Source organism: Dryobates pubescens, chromosome 29 (assembly GCF_014839835.1).
Source record: "Dryobates pubescens isolate bDryPub1 chromosome 29, bDryPub1.pri, whole genome shotgun sequence".
NCBI classification, from domain to species: Eukaryota; Metazoa; Chordata; class Aves; order Piciformes; family Picidae; genus Dryobates; species Dryobates pubescens.
In genome coordinates this window covers 6,091,056-6,113,684 of record NC_071640.1, presented here as the reverse complement: position 1 = coordinate 6,113,684, position 22,629 = coordinate 6,091,056, and the positions used below count along the sequence as shown (strand labels likewise).

The window sequence follows — 22,629 nt, the reverse complement described above, 5'->3', positions numbered from 1 at the left end:
GTATGATGCCAGACATCTGCTAGTAAAATAGCTGCCAGTTTCCTTTGGGCAAATAGAAAGTTTATATTTCAGGGTATTAAATGAAACAGAAAAGTTTCCATTATTAAGAAATAGGTCCAGAGAAAAACCCCTGTCTATCCAACATTTACTAATAGCATTCAAACTAATAAACTGTTTCCAGTATGCAGAACTTTTTAACTCACACCAAGATTTATCTTTAAACTAAAAGCCTGCACTTTGTAATGTGAAATGCTTTTATGTGTAGTAGCAAACTGTTCATGGCTAATTTAGTTTTATTCTTACCATCTTACTTCTGGAAAGTTCCTCTTTCTCATTTTATCATTAGATAGTAATTAGTATTCAAGGGAAATTGGTCTTAATATATTAAAATTGGTTTAGTGCCTTTAGACCTGTACCAAAGCCAACATCTTATTGGAAAATGTAATTGGGGACTCTGTGTATGTAATTAATTGTATTACAATTAAGAACTTTCATTAAGCAATATACTAGTACATTAAAGTAATAAGGGACATTTTTGCAATGCAGTTAACTTTATATTTTGTTGTTTTATCGAGGAAATACAGGTCCACATGCTCTCCAATAGGCTAACCACAGCATTTCTATGCTCTGATATCACTGATGTGTCATTTTCATCTGTCCTCCAGTGCTTACAGGAGTCCCTTTGGATAAAGCTCCATGGTTTTAACTTCTGACTTATTCCAGATTCGTGCTTGTGGTGCTTCTTGTTTCATTACCATTTGTCTCATTTGAAAATCAGGATTTTATGTGAGGAGATTGGAGTGGGTTGCAAATATAACTCTGTATTTCACAGTGCTTCTGGACTTGAACAAAAATACTATCTCTATACTCAACCTAGTTTGGAAAAAAAGTGAACAAAACAAAGCCAAAAAAACCCCAAACAACCCAGCAACAGAGCAAAGATCTTTAAGTGTTGTTTCCAGACTGGGAAATATGTCTATTTTCTGGGTGACCTTCAAATCTAAAGGCTGCAAACTAGTGCCACAACTGTGACTCCTAAAAGTATTCTCTGTAGTGCTTCACCACAGTGGCTGTCTCAAAGTGTAGAAATATGTAGCCCTTGATACCATTTTTGCTTTCTATTCAGCTTCTGAGGGCAGAAAACACCACTCTGGGTTTGGGGGTTTGGTTTGGTTTGGCTGTTCTGTTTGTTTTGAAAAGTAGGAGGCTGTGGTTCAATGTTTTGCTTGGTTTTGCTGCATAAGCAGTGTGAGCAGAGGTGGAGAGTAGTCTGGCTAGGAAGTCCTTTCTCTGATGAGGATCAAGACAAGAGAGTTGATGAGTCAGATGGATAAAGGAAAAAGATGCAGAGCTGCATGGAATGGGATCTCCCTCTGTCTAGCACTATGTGTTCCCACATGGTGACTCCAGCTTTAGGGATTGAAAACATTTCTGTGAGAACATGGTCAGCCATGCAGTGTCTGTGGGTCTGTCCAGGAGATGGAGTCTGCAAATACAGACTGCCTGTGCTTTGCACTGAACTGGAGCCAACCTCATTGTCACCTGTATTGCACCTAAGGTTCAGCAGCATGGGGCAGCCTGCCTGGCATATGCACAGCCCCGAACACAGCAGCAGGGCCATGCTCTGCCAGCTTGCCCCTTGTTGCTGTTGGGCACAAGTGACAGTAGTGAGTAGAGCTTGTAAAAGGTGGTGGGAGGTTGGTCTCAAGTCCTCCCAGTAGTGCTCAGTGTAGCACCAAAGCCATGGCTGCCAGTGCAGGGTGGACTGGCTGTGGGGGCAGCAGCAGTGGCTGCTCTGCCTTGCGGGCAGCTCACTTGCTGCCAGCCTGAGCCCTGTGTGCCTGTGAGAACCAGCCATGGTCTGCCCCTGCATCTGTCCTCCAAGGTAGGGTGAAAGGACTGGCACCAGATGCAGTACTAGGATGCTGGAAAATCAGGAGGGACCCTTTTTAGCTGTGCCATGTATTGGTCAGTCCTTACCTTGGGGATGGTGGGGCAGAGGCATGGGCTCCTCTCAGCCATTTCCCTGCTCCATTCATGTATTTTCCTACCCTACTTCTCCAATAATTAAACCCCCTTCCTGGGCTGAGGGAAATGCCACCCTCATAGCTGCGCTTTGCACTTTGTGCAGCTTCTTATTCTGTGCCCTGTTTATCCCACACCTGACTCTGGCTTTTCTCACATGTTCTTTCACAAAGTAAATCTTAATTAGGCAGACTCTAAGGTAAAACACAGAGGTCATTGCAAACTGAGTCTCCATGCCATTATGTGAAGGAGTTTGTTTCTGGAACAGGAATCTGTTCCTCCCAGGACTGAGGTCTCTGTGCCAGCAGAGCCATATTGCTGGGTTGGCTCTTGGGCTAAATAATAGACCTGGAGCATCCACTTTACTTGATTGTCTTCCCAAGCAGAAGCTTTTACATTCAAAAGCCACACTGTGATCTCCATTACAAATACCCTGACAGGCCTGTAAATATTTGACAGGTTTATTCACAGCTGCTTGCATGTGGAAAATATTTTTATGCTTTTTCCCCCAATCAGCTGGTGGAGATGGCTCTTCCCTCGGCTGCTGCACGCCGGCAGTCTCACAGACATCCTCACAGAGCTGCAGGGTGAGAGCAATATGCCAAGTTCTGCAGTCAGGTTTTTCCCTGCAGGGCATTTCTCTCTGTTGTTACTGATATTACTGCTATTATCTGATGCACCCTCAGGGGTCCGCGTGTCTTGCCATCTTTAGACAGATGATCTGTTTTGATGGTGGAGTTCCTGGCTGCTCTCCCAAGAGCAGCAACTGTAGAAATTCTGTAAACCTGAATCCATTCACAAAGCTTCATAAAACAAAGTCGGCAGAGGTTATGGGTACGCAGAGGATCTGAAAGGCTTCCAGAGCAGAATCCCACGGCTTGGCTGCTCCGGCTGCGGCAGTTAATGCTCCGCAGCTCAGACAATGACAAGATGCTCATAATTTTAGTTACAGTGACGAATTTTACCCCTGGATATGATCTGGCAGGCTGCTGATTTTCTTTATAATACTTTTAATTTTGGAGTGTGCAACCCGAGCAGACTTGGCATTGTAATAGCTGTGTAAAGTTGGTATGTAGCCAGCGGCACTGTGGATGGGGAGGTTGGAGGCCAGGTGGGGAGGCTGGAAACACAACAGGAGCCAAACCTGCAGCCTGTTAGGTGAGTCTTGATCCTGTGAAGTCAACATTTTGCAGGGGTGCAGGGACAAGGTCCAATGTTGCCATTCTTTGTGTAAATTCTGGATTTGTTATCGCTACCAGTTCAGTTTGTCTGTTGGTGCTGACACTTCCTTACACATAACTCAGTGCATACCCCCTCTATAGGGTGCTGCCCACTGCACAGAGGTGAGAATCTTGTCACCATCGCTAAAACACGGCCACACATTGGGATGAGGCAGCTCACGACACACCATACAGCCCGTGTCAGAAATGCCTCAGTGGGGTGGCTTCTTTGAATCCTAGAGCAGGACTTCATTAGGGGCAGCACTAATGACCACCACAGGGCTTGGGATTCCTCTCCCCACCACCACCACCACTGTGAGTAGTCACCCCTTTGCACCCCTTTGCTTGGGTTCACATCATGGAGCCACGCCTGGAGTCATTCCCTGCCCCACCAGTCACATCCCTTGGGATCATTCCATGACCTGCAGGCTGCATCCCCATCTATCCCCAGCCCCTCGCGCCCCAGGTGCAGCCATGTCCCACCGTACCGTGGTGTGTGGTGCTGCATGTCATAACATTGTCACTCTGTGCTGTTAGGATGGGACTGGCCCTGTGACTGGGACCCCCACTAGGGCTGAGCAGGCTCCTCACTGGTTTCCATTGGTAGAAGAGAGTCCCAGTTGGCTCTCGACAGCAGGGTGGTGCTGCTGCCCTCCTCCTGCTTGCCTTTCAGACTCCGCCATGCCACAGCGTTTCAAGATGCTTTTAAGTGCACCAAAAAGTTTGACGTATCTCGGTGTATCTTTGAAGTAGTGCAGCATGAGGGTTTGACATGATACATTATGATAATCCATAGTATAGAGACATTAACACAGGGGTCTTTGACAAAATACATTGTAATGTCTCTGAAGGAGCCATTACAATTTATCTTGTCATTCTGGAGCATGGAGTGGTTGCAACGTTAAGATGGCTCTGCATAAATTCACATCGAGACTGTTTCATTTGAGCTTTTTGAATTCTTTCAAGTCGAATGGCACACCCAATTTGTGGGTTAACCCTCTGCTGGCTTTCCCCAGAGAGTAATGCCTCGTGGGGTATTGGAAGGCTGGGTGGTGGTGAGGAGTGGGCATGTGGTGAGGAGTGGGCAGGGTGGGAATCTGGTGTGGGTAGCGCCTGTGAAATGTGGATCTCCTGTTTTATGCTCTCAACGTGTTTGGACTCATTTAACAGCAAATGCTAAGCCTACTTTGATGCAGACATGAAAGATATTTATTGTAAGATATTTGTTACTGGATTAACAGATAGAAAAGGGAATGCTGTCAGCCAGCAAGGAAAGCACTCTGTGTTCAGGTGGGGTTTTTCTTCCCTCTCACTTATCTTTGTCTTGCTTATGGCCACGACCCCAACACTTTCCCATGCTGAAGCAGGTGGTGTGTGCTTCTAAATCGCCCCATTGAAAGGGAGAGTGCTTCTGCATCAGCAGTATGTGTTCAAGACAAGTGGCAGGGGTTTCCTCCCTATGAGCCAGGGCCTTTCCTGGCAAACCATCCCCTTGTCATCGGGGCCCAAACATGGAAACTCATTGCAGTTTCCCTGTGAGCTGGCAGCCCCGAATGGGATGGGAGGGAACATCCCCAGAGGCAAAAATCAGTGCAGGAACCACGAGGGTTGTGGCTGCTCCAACTGTGCAAACCTTGAGCAAAGCTCACACAAAAGAATCTGACAAGTTCTTGGGCTGCTTTGCTGGATCTTTAAGACCTGTGCTAAAATTCCATCATCTCATCTTCCCATTATTAAAATTTCAGCAAAATATAAAGTTTTCATCAATCTCCTGCAGCAAATTTAGCACTCTGAACCTGGCAGTTGATTCAGCTTTTAGGACTACATTAGCTGGGGTATTAAACAAAACGTGTCATTCTTCAGTATCTCCTGTAAGAAGCTAAATCAGTTTTCAAACATATTTATACCACTTTATCTAACAGCATCTGAATGATCATTTAGAGTTGAGATGCTTTATTAGCAGCTGGCACAGAAATTAGTCTGCACAGAATTATATATCGCATTATAGTAATGTTTAAATTGGTGTTAATCCAACATCATAAAATGGAAAAAAATCTTTAAAGTGCATTATATTTTTTCAGTAATTGGCATTTTGGCTTAATGAGATGTTACCTTTTATAAAGCCAGTACCTGCAGTAGTAATGAGAATACTAATCAGTAAATAAAGCACAGCTTCGTTACCTCACTCTGGTTGAGATCAGAGTGCCCAAGGTGTTGCCAGTGCTGCGGCAAGGTGCCAAGGTCACATCCCACTTCAGGGGTGCTGAAATGCAGGAGAACTGTGCTAATGCACCTGAAAATGCTGCTCTGACCAGGGGCAGCACCCCCTCACCAGGCTCCCTTCTGGAGTGATAGGCTGTGGGTGTCCTGGCTGGGATCCACCAGGTCAGCCCAGGGATGTCTGTAGTCCAGGTGTGTCTCATGCAACATAAGAACCTGCTGCTGCCATGTTGCAGTGTTCTTTGTGGGACATGAATGTGTACTGGAATGTCCTTAATAAGTTAGTGATTTTGTCTTTGGATGGAGGATGAGAATTCCTTTCTCCCAGAGCCATGAACTTGAGTGTTCTGTTCTTAAAAAGCTTTCTACAGCTGTCCCAGCTGTACTTCTGCCCTAGCTGAATCGAGTGCCATAGTTTAAACCTCTCATTCATTATTGTTGGCTTGTTTTGCAGGTTCAAGAGGAGAAGAGGTCTCAGAGGAGGACCCTCAGATCGATATAGCTACCGTTCAGGACATGCTCAGTAGCCACCATTACAAGTCCTTCAAAGTCAGCATGATCCATAGGCTTCGATTCACCACTGATGTTCAGTTAGGTAAATCAATCCATGCTATAACGCTTAGGAAAATGGAATGGTTCAAACCTTTGGCCATCTCTAATAGCTGACTGTCCGTCTCAGGCCTTTTTAAAGCAGTTGTTATAATGTTGGTCCATTTTATTGTGGAGCACAGTCACTTGAGAGTGTTGCTGGCATTTAAGCAGTTTAAAAAAACCTGCTTTCAGTTGAAAATACTTTAGTATTTTTATTATCTACAATCAGCAAGCACATGTTTCTTCTGAAAGAAGGCCATTATTTAATGACCTCATCTCTGTTTTTTTTTTAATCTAGACTTCCTAATGGAAAGCTTCATGCCAACTGTATTTTTAAATGAGGCTATGCAAAATTAGGAATGATTGGGTTTTTCCTTTTCGGAGAGTGAAAGGTTTTTAATGACCAAGTGGAAATTCGAGGTGGAACAACATAAAACTAGCATTCTCTAGAAGTTTTTACAGTGTCCTTATTAGCTTTCTGAATGGTTTGGAAAATCCAAAGGCCAAGGGATGACAGAATCTTGAATTATAAAAGCCCCATTACTGTTTTAGAATGATTGAATGGCTTTTTATCTTTGTGTTTAAATTGTGAAAATTTGATTAATGATGCGTTGGTAGATGACCTGTGACATTCCTGCAAATACCTTCCATAAAGAAATGATCCAGCAGTAAAATGCTAAGTGCTGAAATGTTTACAAAACACATTTGCACCGTAGAATTCAGTAGAATTGTTACACTTAAACTGTACGAGTTCCTCTGTTATTGTCGCTACAGTCTCTTCACTCTTCCATCCTCAAGCACATATAAAAGTATATGCCTCACATTTTCACAGAAGAGACTTGGCTTAGTTTATTTTGACCTGTCTTGTTAAGGAAGGATTTATATGCTGGTGCTGAAGCAGGGCAGCACTGGGCATGTTTTCTGCTTTTGAGCAAACTATCTGGGTGTGATAGTTTGCTTCCAGTGAAGTTTGACTCACTGTATCTGGAAAGTGTCAGAAATGAGAGCTTGAAAAGGTCATGACAGATCACTAAAGATAAATGGTTAAGGGAGAATAGCTGTTAAATGAAACAAATGACTTAACTTGTGCAGCAGTGAAGGAGCTGACCCTGTCCAGTAGTGTAAAATTCCCCTTTTATAATAATCTGTGGAATTGTGTGGGTTTGATGGCAGTACACTGACAATGTGAGGCTTGTAACCTAATTACTTTTTAAAAATCAAAGAAAAGCCATGGGGGGTGTTCAAACTTTGGGCAAACATAAAGCATCAAAACCTGTAAATAAAGTCAAAATAAGCCTGTGCTGCTGGGGCTTCACCTGGATTTCTTTTTAAGATGCTGTAAGAGCAATGCTGGTAAAATAAGCATTGAGGTGCTGTTTGGTTTAGGGCTGTTGCCTGTTAATGTATTCATCTTCTGTGAGTGGCAGACTGCTCCCTACAATCTGAAATGTTAAAAAAAAGGCAAAACAAACAAACAAAACCACTTAATTTTTTTTCAAAGCTCTCCACTAAATGTGGTTAGTTTAATGGTGGTCAATTGCAAAGACTTCTCTCTGTGGATTTTTTTTCCCCTTTTTTCTGTCATCAGTTTGATGTAGCAGCCAGAACAAAGCAATGGTCTTTCCAGGGGACACTGAGAAGCCAAAATCATTTCATTGCTCCTTATTGACACTGTCGGTGGTGTTGGTAGCTGTGGGAACTGTTGGGCTAGCTGCTATGTCCTGCAGTGGTGGTGCTGAAAAGAGATATTTGATTTTGGGGATAAGTCCCAGTTTCCTATGCTTTATGCAGAAGGATGTGCCAGAAACCAGAAGTGGTGGAGCAAGCTCATCCTCACGCTCTCCAGCTAGCTCCAGCACGCACACACACCACTGAATGTGGACAGGTTCTGTGCTGGGTTTTATTTCAGCTGCCCACAACGGTTAGCAATAGCATGAGCTGTGTTTGTGAATTACTTTTTGCACACTGGTACTTTGGGAAATGTTTTAGCTGTTTTGAGGCCTGATCATTGAATTAGAGGCAAGGGTTACCAAAAACACTGGAGTAAACTCAACAGTCTGTGCTTTGTGCGTGGTTCTTCTTTAGTAAAAAATGATACCTGAGTGACCTGGGAGGAAGGACCAGCTTTTGACTGGTGGTTTTCTTACACTGGAAAGCTTTATCCATAGCTGGTTAAGGTCTGGAGGGTTGTGTTGTAGCTCATATCACAGTGTAATGCACATACTCTCAACAGTTTTACACAGGTTCTGTCATGTTGTAAAGGAATGAGAGACATTTGCTTGTGTATCACATTAGCAAAACTAGAGAAGCATATTGTCCTGGAAACAGACTGCTGGCAAGTGCTTCAGAAAAGGGGGGGCAGCTGCATACCCCAACAAAGGAAGCATGAACAGAGCAGTGTTGCTGGACTAGTGCATCGATTACATTTCTTCTGATAAAATGAATGAATTCTATAAAAAAAGAGTAGAAGAAGGTTGGGGTTTTTTTTGCTTGGTTTTTGAGAATGACTAATTTGTGCTGCAATACAGAGCCTGCAGAAGCCACATACATAACACTGTTTTGATTTTAGGTTTCAACACATACAGATTGTGAGAACAATAACAGGAAAAAGACAACATTCTTTGTCAATGTGCTCTTTGGATGTGTGTAAGCTTAAACCAGTGATGTCGAGATACAGAAATAATGGATGAAGTGTACAGCAACAATTTGCAGATAAAAATAATAGAAGTTAAAGTGTATTTTACATGATAAAAAAAAGATGAAAGAGGAGGAAGTCTGTTACATCTGAGATGGTTACAAAATCCATGCCTGGTGAAGTAGCCTCTGCTGAAAAGATTGATGCAATGGGGAGTGACCTTGGCTTGGAGCAGGAGCTGGTGATGTATGTATGAGCATCTCTCTGCTAAATGGACCCAGATTTGTAGCACTAATATACATGGAAGCCCAGAACCAAACTCAGGATGGCAATAAATCAACAGCCACTTTGGGTGTCATTTCTGGTTTATATTCCACTATTGTTCTATCACTTTAATTCATGTCACTATCATCTGTTCATCTGGAACAGTTTTATATAATTTTCCAGTGGAGTTACCTGACAAATCCTATCAAATTAACAAGGTGCATTAACAATATTGACTGGCTGTGAATTCTGAAGTTGCAGGACCATGCAGTAAAAAAAAAATAACGTTTCAGGGTATTTGCAGGGGTGATGTTTTTAGAGGAAGGGCTAGGGAACCACCCTCGCACGCAAAGAATTCACACCTTTATTTTTAGAACTTGCTTTGACTTTTTTTCAGTGAGAAAATAAGAACTTGTGCCATCAACTTTGCATATTTCCCTTAAACCACAGAAAATTCCACTTCGAATAATTAGCCATTGCAGTGAAATAACAGCGCTCATTTTAAATAATCTGTCCAAAATTAAATTACAAACAAAATGGGCTCCAGATACAGCATCAGCCTGCTCAAATTAGCTAGTTCTAGCAGTCCTTGTGTTAATTGGACTCTTGATACGATGCTTAATTGAAATGTGATCTCTCTGATGCGATGTATGTTTAATGACAAAGCACATTCCTGCATTAATGGGGGCAGGGGGGGCTGGTGGCATTGGTGTAAGCCGTTGTCACATCCAGAGCTGAGATGAAGGCAACCTTAGATGAGTGGACAGGGCTGGAGGTGTCTGCTCCTTGCTTGTCCATATGCTTCAGTTTAAGAGCTGCATAAAATAACAAACAAACATAGTTTGCAAATTCTGCAGCTATTAGCAGACCTTAAGAAATACTGAGTTAATTGTGGAAGACTTGGGGTAGTCTCTTATGTGTGTGGCACCTGACTTCTATTTTGTCACATCCCTTAGAAATTTGTCATCAGCTCCTTTAGCTTTTCATGTGCTTCAGATGAACCGAGTGTAGTCTGTTTGAAAGCATTGTAGCCAAAGCCCTCAAGAGAGAAAAGGTTCTCTCTGATGGCTTTCCAGAGATGCAAGAGTTAAATGATGGCTAAATACTTCCTTTTGTTGCTTTCTCATGAGCTTCATCTATAACTCATGATGGGAGAAATGTAATTAATTTTAAGGCTCCACACATCTTGATGTAAAAAGCACACTGGGAAGTTTGCTCAGTCGTGTCAACAGCTCCTGAACAATGAGCTTCTGTTCCTCAGCACAGCGTAGCAGCACTTTTGCTTTACAATGTAGCGATAAAGACCACTATAAATTACAGCGAGGGTCCTGGGCAGGTCCCAGCACACTGGTGGCCCTCAGCCTACACCAGAGTGTTCTGCTGGAAAGGCTGTTCTTGAACAAATTGAGGAGTAACTTGTGAAGGGATGATAGAGGAACATTCTGCTCTGGCTCCCAATGGTCTGCTGTGGGATCTGTGTGTGGCATTGCCTCATCCAGGTCGGCTGACACAGAGGCAGCGAAGTGCCAACCAGCTGGGGAAGCCCACTTTGGGAAGCAGGACCTGGTGCCCATGCCAGGAGCTACACAAATCCTCAGCTTGCATCAAAGCAGCCTCGTTAGAGCTGGCTTTAAAATGCCAGCAGTGTAAAAACACGCAGGACCTAGGACTGGGTGTCTTTGTACATGAGTATCTGGGTAACACAAAGAGCGTGTGTGCGATGCTGTGATGGGTGTTGTCCTCCCCTGTAGAGGACGTGGTGTATGTGCTGTGGAGGAGCTAGAACAGCACAGGGTGTGATAGTGTCTGTTACATACAATAGTAGTGACTGAAAAACTAGCAGTATCTGTTTATAAATCTTGCAGGTCATGTAGCTCCTGCTTCCAGAAGAGCTCTGTATGTGTTGAGAAGACATTTTTTCTGTGATATTTCTTGCCTGTTGGTATGCTTATGCAGGAGAATAAAATGCAGATTATCAGTGCAGTTTGAGAACCATTTGCTTTTGGTTTCAACAGCTCCTGTGCTTTCAGAAAGCCCCAAAGGGCAATATACTTTCATCCCATTTAAGATTTATAAAGTGTGTCAAACGGCTGATATGAAATCACTTAAACAGATCACTATTGTGACTCTCTATTCTTTCTCATCTCAGGTATTTCTGGAGACAAGGTAGAGATAGACCCTGTTACTAATCAGAAGGCCAGCACTAAGTTTTGGATTAAGCAGAAACCCATTTCAATCGATTCTGAACTCCTCTGTGCCTGTGACCTTGCGGAAGAAAAAAGCCCAAGTGAGTAGTGCTTTTTATTTATGTTCTCTCCTCTCTCCCTCCCTGTATGTGCTGGATGTCCAAAGAATTATTGCTACCGTGTCCTTTTCTTTCTATAGGTGTATTTTATTTGTTATAGGATGTTTTTAATCTGAGTCTATTCTGTTACCGAGAACACAACATAAACAGATACACATTTCATATGTGTCCTTTTAATGCTGCTCACAGCTAATGGCATCATTAAAGAGTGTTTCTTGCCCACTATCAATAGCTGCTAACAGTGTGGTACCAAGGGAACACTGGCTTTGTCTAGCTGGTCTCTAGCCCCATAGCACAGGAGTCAAATGTATGTCAACATAATTGTAAATTTATTTTTTAAAAACTTCTTAATGTCCAGATTGGTTTTAAACAATTTCTTAGGTGCATTTGGGGATCTCAGACATAGAGTAAGTGTCAGCACGGTCTAAATTTGCTTCAGCTATGTCTGTACGGTCACCAGGTTCACAATGTGCTGCTCTGAGAGTTCAGTTTCAGGAGAGCAGTGACCATGCAGTGCTAGCTAAGATGGCTGGAGGATGGGTTGGACATCCCCACTCAACCAGTCACCACCAAGAGATCAGAGTCTGGTACATTCAAAGTGCAACTTCAAAAGCCAAGTGCTTGTGCTTGTTTTAGCAGTGGAGTAATGAGAGTCTGTATCTGTAAAATTTGTTCTGAAAAGCACAAGATAGGTCCTGGGGGAGCTGGGCAATGTCTCCCGCTGGTGCCAAAATGTAACTATCTACTATCAAAAGTAACTGCGGTTCAAAAGCTCAGATGGGTTTTATTACACTTGTGCTTTAGCAGGGTAGGGATGCTAAGTATTAAGTACTTATCAGCAAGGTGACAGAGAGGGAGAATTATGTGATACATATTTACAGAGGTAATGATCTGTTGAATTCTCTTGGAAGAGTAAATTTATGGCTGCCACGGATTTTATCAGCAATTATTGAACTATATCCTTCTCCCCTTCATTACCTCTTCCTACTTGTATGTTCTCAGCCCGGTCATTGTATTCCTGTTCTGTCTCCAGCGAGTTTTCATGGTCCTTTGGAAGGCACAGTCCCAAGGAAAGACTTCCCTGATGACTAGGCAGTTGAAAACATGCAGTGGTTGTCTTTAGAGTTCAGGGTGCAGTTTTGCAGTAGTAAATAAGTTAACACCTCTGGGTTTGTAGCCACATTTCGTTTCAAATTCAAATACTTGTGGTGGTAAAATTGTGCTCACAAAATGGATCTCAATTTGGAAAGCCAGCCTTTTGAAATCCAAGATTTCCATCTCACAATGGTCTGGGGCATTCATGCTGTTCCTGAAACCTACAGCTGAGGCTGTTTGGCCCCAGAGGCATCACCCTGCTGCAGGAGGAAATTATACCTGTGCCCAAATCCTGCAAACCCAGGGGGAAATAAGGGACAAAATGTCAACCTCCAAATAGAGTCCAGTGAGGAAAGACAGTACCTTCACATGGAGACCCTTGAATGAAAGGTCTGGTCACTTTGGAGAGGATTATGACAAATTATGATAAAGGCAACCTTTGTGACACAAAGGGGTTTTTATTTACTCATTTTCATGTGGCCATCATAAACTTTTCTTATTAAATAAGTGTTCAGCATAGTTCCAGAAGGAGAAAATAATTCCTCCTGAATTGGCTGACCTCTTCCCTGTTCACTAAGGATCTTCTACAAGTCATCATTTCAGGCCAGTAGAAGAGACTTCCAGTGTGACATCTCAGAATGATACATCTTGGGCAACTCTTAACTGCAGATCAGTATCTCTTGAATTTTAAGTGGAAAAAAAAAGTTATTTTAGTAGCATAAAGGAATGAAACTCACTGTATTTCACAAGTTTTGTCTGTGATTTTTATCAGCATAGTGATGTATGTTTGTAGCTGAGTTTACATCAAAAATTATTCCCAGATCTTCCTTGAATGAATTATTGCAAAGAAAGAGAGGCTGAGGAAAGATAAGGTCTTTGAGTTCTGCAATATATTTTGTTTTCATGTTTTTATCTCTTGTAACACAAACATGCTCCATCTCATCTTTCAGAAGTGTTCTGCACATGTAACAGTGCCCATCCAGTTACACTGGGTGCAACTGCAGCGTATGTGTCACTGAGCTGCCTTCCCTGGGCCAAGGCAGTTGGGGTTACGATGAAGTCAGGTCCTGCTTTGCTACACTGACTTCATGTAATTCTGCAGAGAGGTGAAAAGGTTTGCACCAGCATCTAGCTGTGACCTTACTTTTTAGTAAGGGGCGTTGGGAGGGGAGTTTGGTTGCTGTGATCAGTGTAGCTCGAGGTTTCTGCAACAATTGTTCCTCTGAAGGTGGTAATTAACACAGTTTATGTTCAGTTAGCTCTTACTCCTGCAGATCAAGGAGATTTCAGAGCTTTTACTGGGACTTCTCTGCAGAAATGTAAAACCAGAAATGGTTTATCAGTATAGCAGAGCCTCGTGCTTATTTTCTGTTAGTTTTCTCTGAAAAGACCAGATTCAGGCAGCGTCGCTTGTGTGAGTGTTAAAGGACCCAACAGCCCCAGAGATGTGTTGTGAATACTTACAGATGGACTCAGAGTCGTCTGGACAAGGCTGAAGCTTTCCTGTGCTGTGAGTTCACAGAACTTAGAGCTGCATTCAAGGGAAACAGAAAATGAAAATTGAAAGCTTTGTCCTCTTAATTTGCCATTAGTGTGGGTACTGTAGGTAGGGAATGTCTGATGATTTTTGTTTGCCCTTGCAGTGAGCCTGGGTCAGCATTTGAATTTTTATTTGTAAATTAAATCAGACTCCCTGAATTTAGACAGAGGGAAGAGGTAATGGCCCTGCTGGCTCGATCAAATGCCATTAGAACCTGAAAACACGGTGGATAAGCTGCTTGCTTAAATCAGGTTCAGTCTGATTATCACGAGAGATTCTGAATGTTTTGAGTCTTGAAAGGAAGCATCCTATCATTGAGAAATAAGATTTAAGCCTTAATAAAGTAGTTGTCATTTTTATAGCTGAAAAGAGCTTTGTATCTCAATTAAGTGTACATAATATAAAGTCTTAAGGAAGCAACATAATACATTTAATGCAATTATATCCCTTTGCAATAGTGTAATTTAAAGGAAATCTGATTCTGTTAATGTCTCTGACATTACTTGGACAAGGGAGAAACTTCAGTGTCACCGACCACTGCCTTCAGACAGAGTGCCCTGTGGACCCAGCACGGCGGGGGTGGATGTGTCGCGACTGTCTCTTCCGAGGGCTGCCAGCTGCCTTGGCATCCCCACTGCGGGGCCGGTGCTGGCTCAGGGAACAGGAGCAGACCTCAGGGCAGGCCCTTCAGTGGCACTGAGGCTAATCAGCTGGGCAGACCTACAGCTTTGGAAATACATGGGGTCCTTCCATTCGTGTGCAGTTTACAATAGCTGCAGAAATGGGATTTATTTGATCATTTGCTTGAAACACTGAAGAAATGTTCCCTGTGATCCTTTCTCTGCTTTTTGCTGTTTTAATAAAGCAGATACACCTCAGCTGCTAGGTCAAAATATCCTTAATATTAAGGCAGTCCAAACAAAGGTGTTCTGTAGGTCATGGAGTACATTGGTAACTTCAGTTTGTAATTTAATTGCCTGCTTTGCACCCTGCAGCTTAAGATTTCCTTTAAATTCTTATTCCATTGTTGCACTGGGGCTTAACAGAGTGTTAACCTGGTAATAGGCACAGGGCCTCCCCATTATATGTCTCGCTATCGAGCGGTTCTGCATGACTAGTTAAAAAAGATGGCAAGAAGATTAATGAAAGCCGCCTAGTCCAGAAGGGGGGTAGGTACCTCTGCAAGACTTCTAGCGAGGAGATATTAGAGCTGAACCAGAGCTTGGCTTTTTCTTTATCCTGTGACCTTTGAACCTGCCTTACTGTCGAGAGCTGCCAGCGGAGCCGACGTTTTGATTGATGTTGCTACACGAGTCAGTCTTTCCCATTGAATTCCACATCTGCACGAAAATAGCTTTTCTAGCAGTATTCACACTGGCTGTAAGTGATAGCCAAAGTGATGCCTGAAATGCTTTCATGTAGTTTTCATTTAAAGCTAAAGGTATTTGATGTTTTAATTCAGTATCCAGTTCATCCAGATGATGCACATTGGGTAATACTAATTTAATGAACTCATTATTGGGTTGCAGAAGGACTGAAAGTGTGCAGAAAGGCACAGATAGAAAGCATTGGATGGAGGATATGGATGGAAAGCGCTGGGAAAGCATGTACAGGAAGTGTTGGGAAGGTGTGGATAGAAGGCGTTGGGAAGGTAGGAATAGAAATCATTGGGCAGGCATGGATAGAAAGCATTGGGAAGGCATGGATGGATTCCTGCTGCTTGGGGAGCTTCAACAGAGATGTTGTATGTTTGCTCAGATCCCTGCAGTGAAGCCAGAGCAGAGGCAACAATTATCCATGTGCTCTTGCAAATGGTGCACAAATCTCCTGCGGTAGCTCCTACTAAGCACGCTCCCACTGTGAGTAAGGCCACATGTGGAATAACAGAAGCAAATCTGTACAGCAGAGGAGACCCATCACAGATTCTGATCAAAAGGTAGAAAACCACTTGAGCAGAGAAAATGTTCCCAGACTTAAGGGTTGGAATGAAAGAAATCTCAGGGTGTGTAGCAGGAAGAAATGAGTCCAAATGCATGTGGACATGTGTCTGCAGAGCAGTTAAATGCCTGGCAGGGGAGGCAGTGGATGCACAGATGGCACGTGGGGCTGCAGCGTTTCCCATTTTCTGTGGCAGACTCAGGATTGTGCCCAGGTTGGGGACCCAGCCTGACACCAGCAACAGGCCAGGTTTGTTGGTGACCCTGCAAGCAGCCATGTGGTTTTAGCAGTCATTGGTGGGATGTGGTCCGCCAGAGCATGGGTCTGGTGGTGGGTCAGTAGCAGCTCCACTCCAGAGGCTCTCCTGCTCCACCGACGCAGGTTCAGCATGTTTAAATCCATCCCAACTGAGCAGCCTTTGCATAAAAGTACTCTGGAGCGCAATCAGGAGTGTGCATTGCCTCATCCTTTTAACAAATATGTTTTGTAGCCCTATTAAAAGGGGTCTTCATCTATCCTGTCAAAGCTATTCTACTGGGGTTTTTTAGTTTAATTACACTATCCAATTAAAACTCCTCGCTGCATTTTGATTCGCTTCTCCTTGGGCTTGAGTGGATATGACATTTACAAGGCTCGCCTTTCAAGCAGACAATGGTGTGATTGATGAGGTGCAGACGCAATGAAGGAGGCGATTGCCATGTGGAAACACTGCTTAGTGCATTTTGATTTATTTATCATCTTTCCTCCCCCCCCAAACAAGGTTGCTGGTGAAGAGGTTCTGGGAAACCCTGAGCTGTACCTCAGTTTTCACCACTCTTGCAAAAATCTTTGTTAGCATTCTGCCTTTGATAATAATTTGAAGAAAAAAACAAGAGACTTTGGGGGGGAACAAAAATCCAGATGTGTGAATAGTTACCATAATTTGACATAGAAGTGCAGCAATTTAATTGTAGCTCTGCTCTCAGGACATCTGGAACCAAGACATCCACTACCAGCAATGTTTTATAATAAGCCTACATTAGAATATAAAGACCTGAGTTGTAGGAAGGATGATCATGAGATATGTTGTTCCCTGAGAGGGTGGGGCCAGCCAGCAGGACTACATTTGCTCTCCCTTAAGTAATGCCTTAGTTTGAGAGAGATCCATCACAGGTACACAGTGTGCAGTCTGAAGTCATTGGTGGTTCCACTGGCACCACTGGGGTCAGGCTGCCTTTGACTGCTGTCACTGCCGCTGAAGGGAACATCACCTCTAAAATATGCACTTCTCAGATAAGTACCACCTGCATAAAGTGGGCTTAAGCCCTCTTTTACATTCAGAACCCCATTCCTGGTTGGTCTGTACCCCTACCCAGGCTTGGTGCCATGCCCCCAATGTGGCCGTGGTACAACTCATGATATCCCCCTAGAAGAACACTTCCAAGTTTGCTACTTGTTAGAGGTTGTCAGGATGGATGTTTTGATGGCAGTGCAACACCTGCACTTCTGCAGGACCTTCAGGCCCTGCTCCAGGCTAAGGGCATGATTTTCAAGGCAGCACATGTGGATTTCAAATAAGAGTCCTTCCCCAAAGCTTTTAGATTAAATAGGACACTGGTTGGTGCACAGAGGTCACCCCATTTCATCTGCTGTTCTAAGCAAATGTCCCTCTGTACAGAAATACTGCTTCTCTATATTTTATTTTCATCATTCCTGGTCTTTTTTTTTTTTAGTATATTTCTAATTCTTTGTAATCCTTTCTGAGCTTGTGAGGAAAGATTTCAAGGTCTGATCCTGTTGTAGTCACAAGTTCTGAAATGGTGAAAATCTGTGATGATGTCAAATGATGCCCATAAGTGTTTTGTTCTTCAGAGAGGTCTTTCTCAAGCTATTTATTCCACTAATAACTCTTAATTGTTGACTTCTGCCTTATGGCCCTATAATGACAAAGCAATCATCAAGGTATATTGAAAAATTAACATAAATTTGCATTTCCCAGTGTTTGTTTTCTGTTTTGTCCAATTCATGAATATTCTTTTCATCCTCCATCTAATTAGTGGTTTAATTCAGTGCATAAAGAGTGGCAGTGGCAAAAGAGAGTCTCAGCTGGGGGATGGGAGAGGAGGAAGGAAAACTGTTTCTAGTCTTGGCAGATTTAGTTTAAACATTGTCTTTTCTTGTGCAAATTCACATCCTTCCAGTGTTTTCCACACACACACAAAATATTTTTAAACTCTAATAAAGAGAGTTTATTACTTAGATTAACAGTGAAGGTTTTTTTCACCTCTATCAAGTGAAATATGCAAAGTTTTTGTGTAGTTTCCTGAGATTGTAACTTGCAGAAATTATCACAAGATTTACCAGTGATGGTACTTTTCAGTCAGTAATTCTGGGAGCTGTTATCCAGCACTATTTCTCACCAGCTGTATCTAAAGGCAGAAACACTGTGAGGCTAAGGGTGAAGCACAGCATGGAGGTTACACAAGTAGAGCTTCATCAAACCTGCGATGGGTAGAGAGAAGAAACAGGAGCAGCAGATTCATGTCTGGCTGTGCTGCTGGGTTGGGAGGGGTTATTGGTTATGCTGTAAGCAGCCTTTTCCTTCACTGTTTGGCACTGTGTTAAAAATTAGGAGATGTGCCAAACAATTGAATGTAAGACACCGTGCTGAAGGAGTAAATGAGCTCTCCGCAGTGGATTTCCAGTGAATTAGCATCTTGCCCTTCCGCCTGAGCCTGCTGCAGGCTTTTCTCCAGGTGTAACCACACAGGAACCTATTAGTGTTCCAGGGTTAGAGAAGATTTATCAGCATTCAGAGCTGAGGCCAAAGGGCACCCACGGTAGGATGTCGTTCTCCTGCTGTCGCAGTGAGGTCAGCCCCAGTGTGGGCTGAGAAGGCACAACAGGAGCAGGGCTGGTGTGGGGCATCCGAGCAAAACCTGCTCCAGTTTGCCTTGTGGATTGTAACTACATCACAACAAAAGCATATCGTAACAGATGAATTCCTGTCATATCATCTGCCTTCCATAAATGTTTTAGCAAGTAAACACAGTTGAGAATAACATGTTTCTAATTCTGGTTAATTCCAATTGCAAAATGCTGAAGTTTCCCCTGCTCAGTGCACCCTTGCCTTCCCCTGCAGTGGCTGATATTAAATACCCTCCAGCATGACCTCGGTGCAGGAAGTGACAGGCAGCACTGACATTTCCTGGAGCTGAACACTTGTGTTTCAGACCTGCAAGCTAAAGGACACCAAAGCATTGTTCATGTAGGAGTGGTGGTAATGAAGCCACTCGTGCATTTGTTTAATTCTACTGTCGTGTGCGGTAGAAGCTACTTGAGCTGCTGCCATCTGTAACCAGATATTCTTATATGGAAATACAAAACCACTGAAGTTCCTATTGATCTTGGAATTGTCAGGGGTGGTGCTCTATTGGAAAGAGGTACATCACATATTTAAGCACTCTTGGAAATGGAAATCAATCTCACAATTCATAAATTCCATCTGGCTAGAATAGTAGCAGAGCAAAGTGCCAGTTATGATTTCAATGAAGTAATATTTCATGCTGTAAATAGTGTAATGTGGACACGGAACACATAAACATAATGCTGTAATGGAGCTTTCTGAAGAAAACTCTTCAGAGCCTCCTTCCACTACATCACCTGTCAGGGTGCAGGGCTGGGTTACATCACACCACAGCACATTATGCACAACTGTGCCACATGCTCAGGCTTTGTATTGGATTCAGCAGCAGCATTGCATCCCCTTGCGACTCCTGAGGGTCTGCACTGGACCATGGGTCCATGGCTTGCCCAGTGCCTTGCTGGAAAGGCTAGAACCAGAGCAGGCTCTGTAGTGGCAGGGGTGGGAGGATGAGTGCTACCCTGGGCTGTGCTGTGGCAGCTAGGCTGCCTGGGGTGTGCTGCTGGAGTGGTGCATGGTGCTGGCATGGCACAAGGGTATCGGGCTCCCGGGGATCAGAGCAAGCTCTGCCTCCTGCTACAGGGCACGTTGGGACATCTGTTGCTTTAATTGTCATCGAAAGAGCTGACTCCTCACAATCCTAAAACAAGTGCTCGGAATAAAGTTCTGCATTCTGCTCCTGTCAGCTGCATGAATAGTTGTGCTGGAAAGGAGTAAATCACTAGTTTAAGAGAAAGATAGGGATGCTGGGGAGGGTTTCTTTGTCAGGCATGATGGAGGCTACGATCTTGCTTAATTTTCCTATTCATTTTTCATTCTGTAGTTCTGTGCCCTGCCTCCATGGGGTGATGCATGGCAGGGCACAGTGGCATACTGGTGCTTTCAGCTCCCTGCAGCTGATGCAGGTGGAGCTGTTCCTGCCAGAGCAGCCACAGTGCCACATGCCAGAGCCGTGGCAGTGATGGACACGTCAGGAGGGTTTGTGTCCACACTGTTGGCTTGGTGAGCAGGTCAGTGTTTGCTTTGGAGAAAGGCAGAAAAGGAGTTTCCAAGACTCAAAGGGCCTGTGGTGATAAGAGCAGGGACAATGGTTTTAAACTAGAGCAGGGTAGATTTAGATTAGACACTAGGAGGAAGGTCTTTACTATGAGGGTGGTGAGACACAGGAATGGGTTGCCCTGGGAAGGTGTGGACACTTCATCCCTGGAAGGGTTTATAAGATCAGGCTGGATGAGGCTTTGAGCAACCTGGTCTAGTGGGAGTTGTCCCTGCCCATGGATGATGATATTTAAGGTCCCTTCCAACTCAAACCATTCCGTGCAAACAAAGGGCCTCACCATAATCCTCCAGACTGCGCTTTGTGCCTTCTTCATTTTCATTTTTAATGATCAGTTTCTGTAACCGTGTGTAATGTTAAATGTCCAAGGAAAACTGTGGCAGCTGGTGGGGCATGGTGCTGTGTCGTGTCCCCAGGAGCAGGGTAGAGGTACATTTGGAACCATAAAGTTGCTGAATTCATCCCAAGCAGGCCCAGGCATGCATGCATTAACATACTGATGAGCTTGCCGCTTGGAATTCCCGCATTTTTAGTACCACTGAGGCTTCATTTGTCAAATGATTTAAAGGGGAGGGTTTTTTTATTATTATTAGCCAATTTTTCAATATAGAATTTATATTCCAGATTAGTGCATCATAATGGTGTTTAATTAACATGCCACAATAAAATACTCTCATCTCAAATTTTCAGGCCAGCGATCTGAGCATATATCAGTCACTTTTTGGGAATCTGGTGAATTAGATAATGTAAATAAGATTTCAAATTAGCTTTCCTCCAGGAAAGTCCTGAATTTACAGTAATATGGCCATCACTTTAGGGATTACTAACTTTGACCTTTGAACTGAATGAATGATGAGACAGCCAATGGAAAAGTATAATGTGCAGAATATGCTGAATTTGAATTTTGAAGCCATGACCATCCATACAAGTGAAGGATATTTTGCCTTCCTGCATGTTCTGCATATGGACCGTTCTGTCAGAGCCATCCCCACATCCCACCTGCAGTACTTTTAAAGGTCAGCAGTTCCCAGGTGTTCTCCTAAGGCAGCCATGGAGCTGGCCAGGTTGTTGGCACCTTGTGTCCATTCAATCACTTCAAACCTCCATTAGGGACTGTGCAGCAGTGAATTTGCCAGTGAAGTGCTACTGAGGTAAAAATTACAGTTAGACTGTAGACAGTTAGACAGTTTTGATTGTCCTGCTATAGGAAGTGAGATTCCTAGGTTTGACTTATCTTAGCATCATTGCTGCATCCTTTTGCATTTTACAGTATCATGGAATCATACAATTGTTTCAGTTAGAAAAGACTTCTAATTGCATCAAGTCCAACTTCCAACCCAACATCACCATGCCCCCTCAACCACATGCCAAAGGACTGTGTCTACACAGGTTTTGAACATCTCTGGGGATGGTGACTCCACCATCTCCCTCTGTTTCAGTGCCTCTTTCAGTAAAGAAATATCCAGTTTAAACCCCTCCTGGTACAACTTCAGGCCATTTCTTCTCATCCAGAGGTGATCTTTTCCTTTTGCTGTAAGCAACTGGATAAGTTTAGGTGCTGTTTTTGGGAAAGGTGATTGGAGTGATGAGTCTGGGGTTAATTGGCCTTTCATTTTAAATATAACACTTGTCTTCTGCATGTGATGATTATACAGTGAATAGTTGCATAAAGTAGTCCTAAAGTGGTAGTTGAGCTGAAATACAGTCTGGGGCTGAACAGGAGCTAACTAGCCATTTGATAGATTTTTGCATTTCCTGCAGTGGGGATGTGATGGGAAGAGGAACTTTATTGAATAGAATTCAGCTGCTCCTGTAAGCCACCACTTGCCTTAAATTGAAATGACATGAGAAGCCTGTCAGCGTTTCATTACTTCCTTCTGTTGTGCTGATGGTATGCTAAGATCACCATCTGTGTTTCTCTTCTGTCAGGCACACAAGCTCTGCTGAAACTTTACAGGAATATTCTGAACAGTTTTTTGGGTTTTTTTTTTTCTTATCTTTGCAGGTCATGCAATATTTAAACTTACATATCTAAGCAATCATGACTACAAACACCTTTACTTTGAATCAGATGCTGCTACTGTCAATGAAATTGTACTGAAGGTGAGTATTAAATTTTAACGTGACCCAAAATCCTGGGTGTTTTACCACTTGTTAGACACAGAAGTATTCAGGAGGCTCTGGAAATACAGGAACAGTGCAGTGCCTGAGGACCACTGAGGTGCATTGAATTGATCAAGCTGCTTGTTTGGCACCTATCATTTTAGCCATTTTTCAAACAGCCGTACAGCAGACTCCTATTTGTGCATAATATTGCCTTTTACACTTGTTTCTAG

The 22,629-nt window shown here is 43.3% G+C and overlaps 1 protein-coding gene across 3 annotated transcripts in view; it reads left to right on the top strand.

The window, feature by feature from the left end:
* The window catches only part of MAPKAP1 (MAPK associated protein 1), a 107,057-nt gene that overhangs the window by 81,192 nt on the left and 3,236 nt on the right, over positions 1–22,629 (top strand). For all 3 annotated transcript variants that reach the window (XM_054174324.1, XM_054174322.1, XM_054174321.1), the window contains 3 exons: positions 5,920–6,060; positions 11,105–11,242; positions 22,299–22,396. In XM_054174324.1, the coding sequence (XP_054030299.1) occupies positions 5,920–6,060; positions 11,105–11,242; positions 22,299–22,396 (377 nt within the window). The remainder of the gene's footprint in view (positions 1–5,919; positions 6,061–11,104; positions 11,243–22,298; positions 22,397–22,629) is intronic.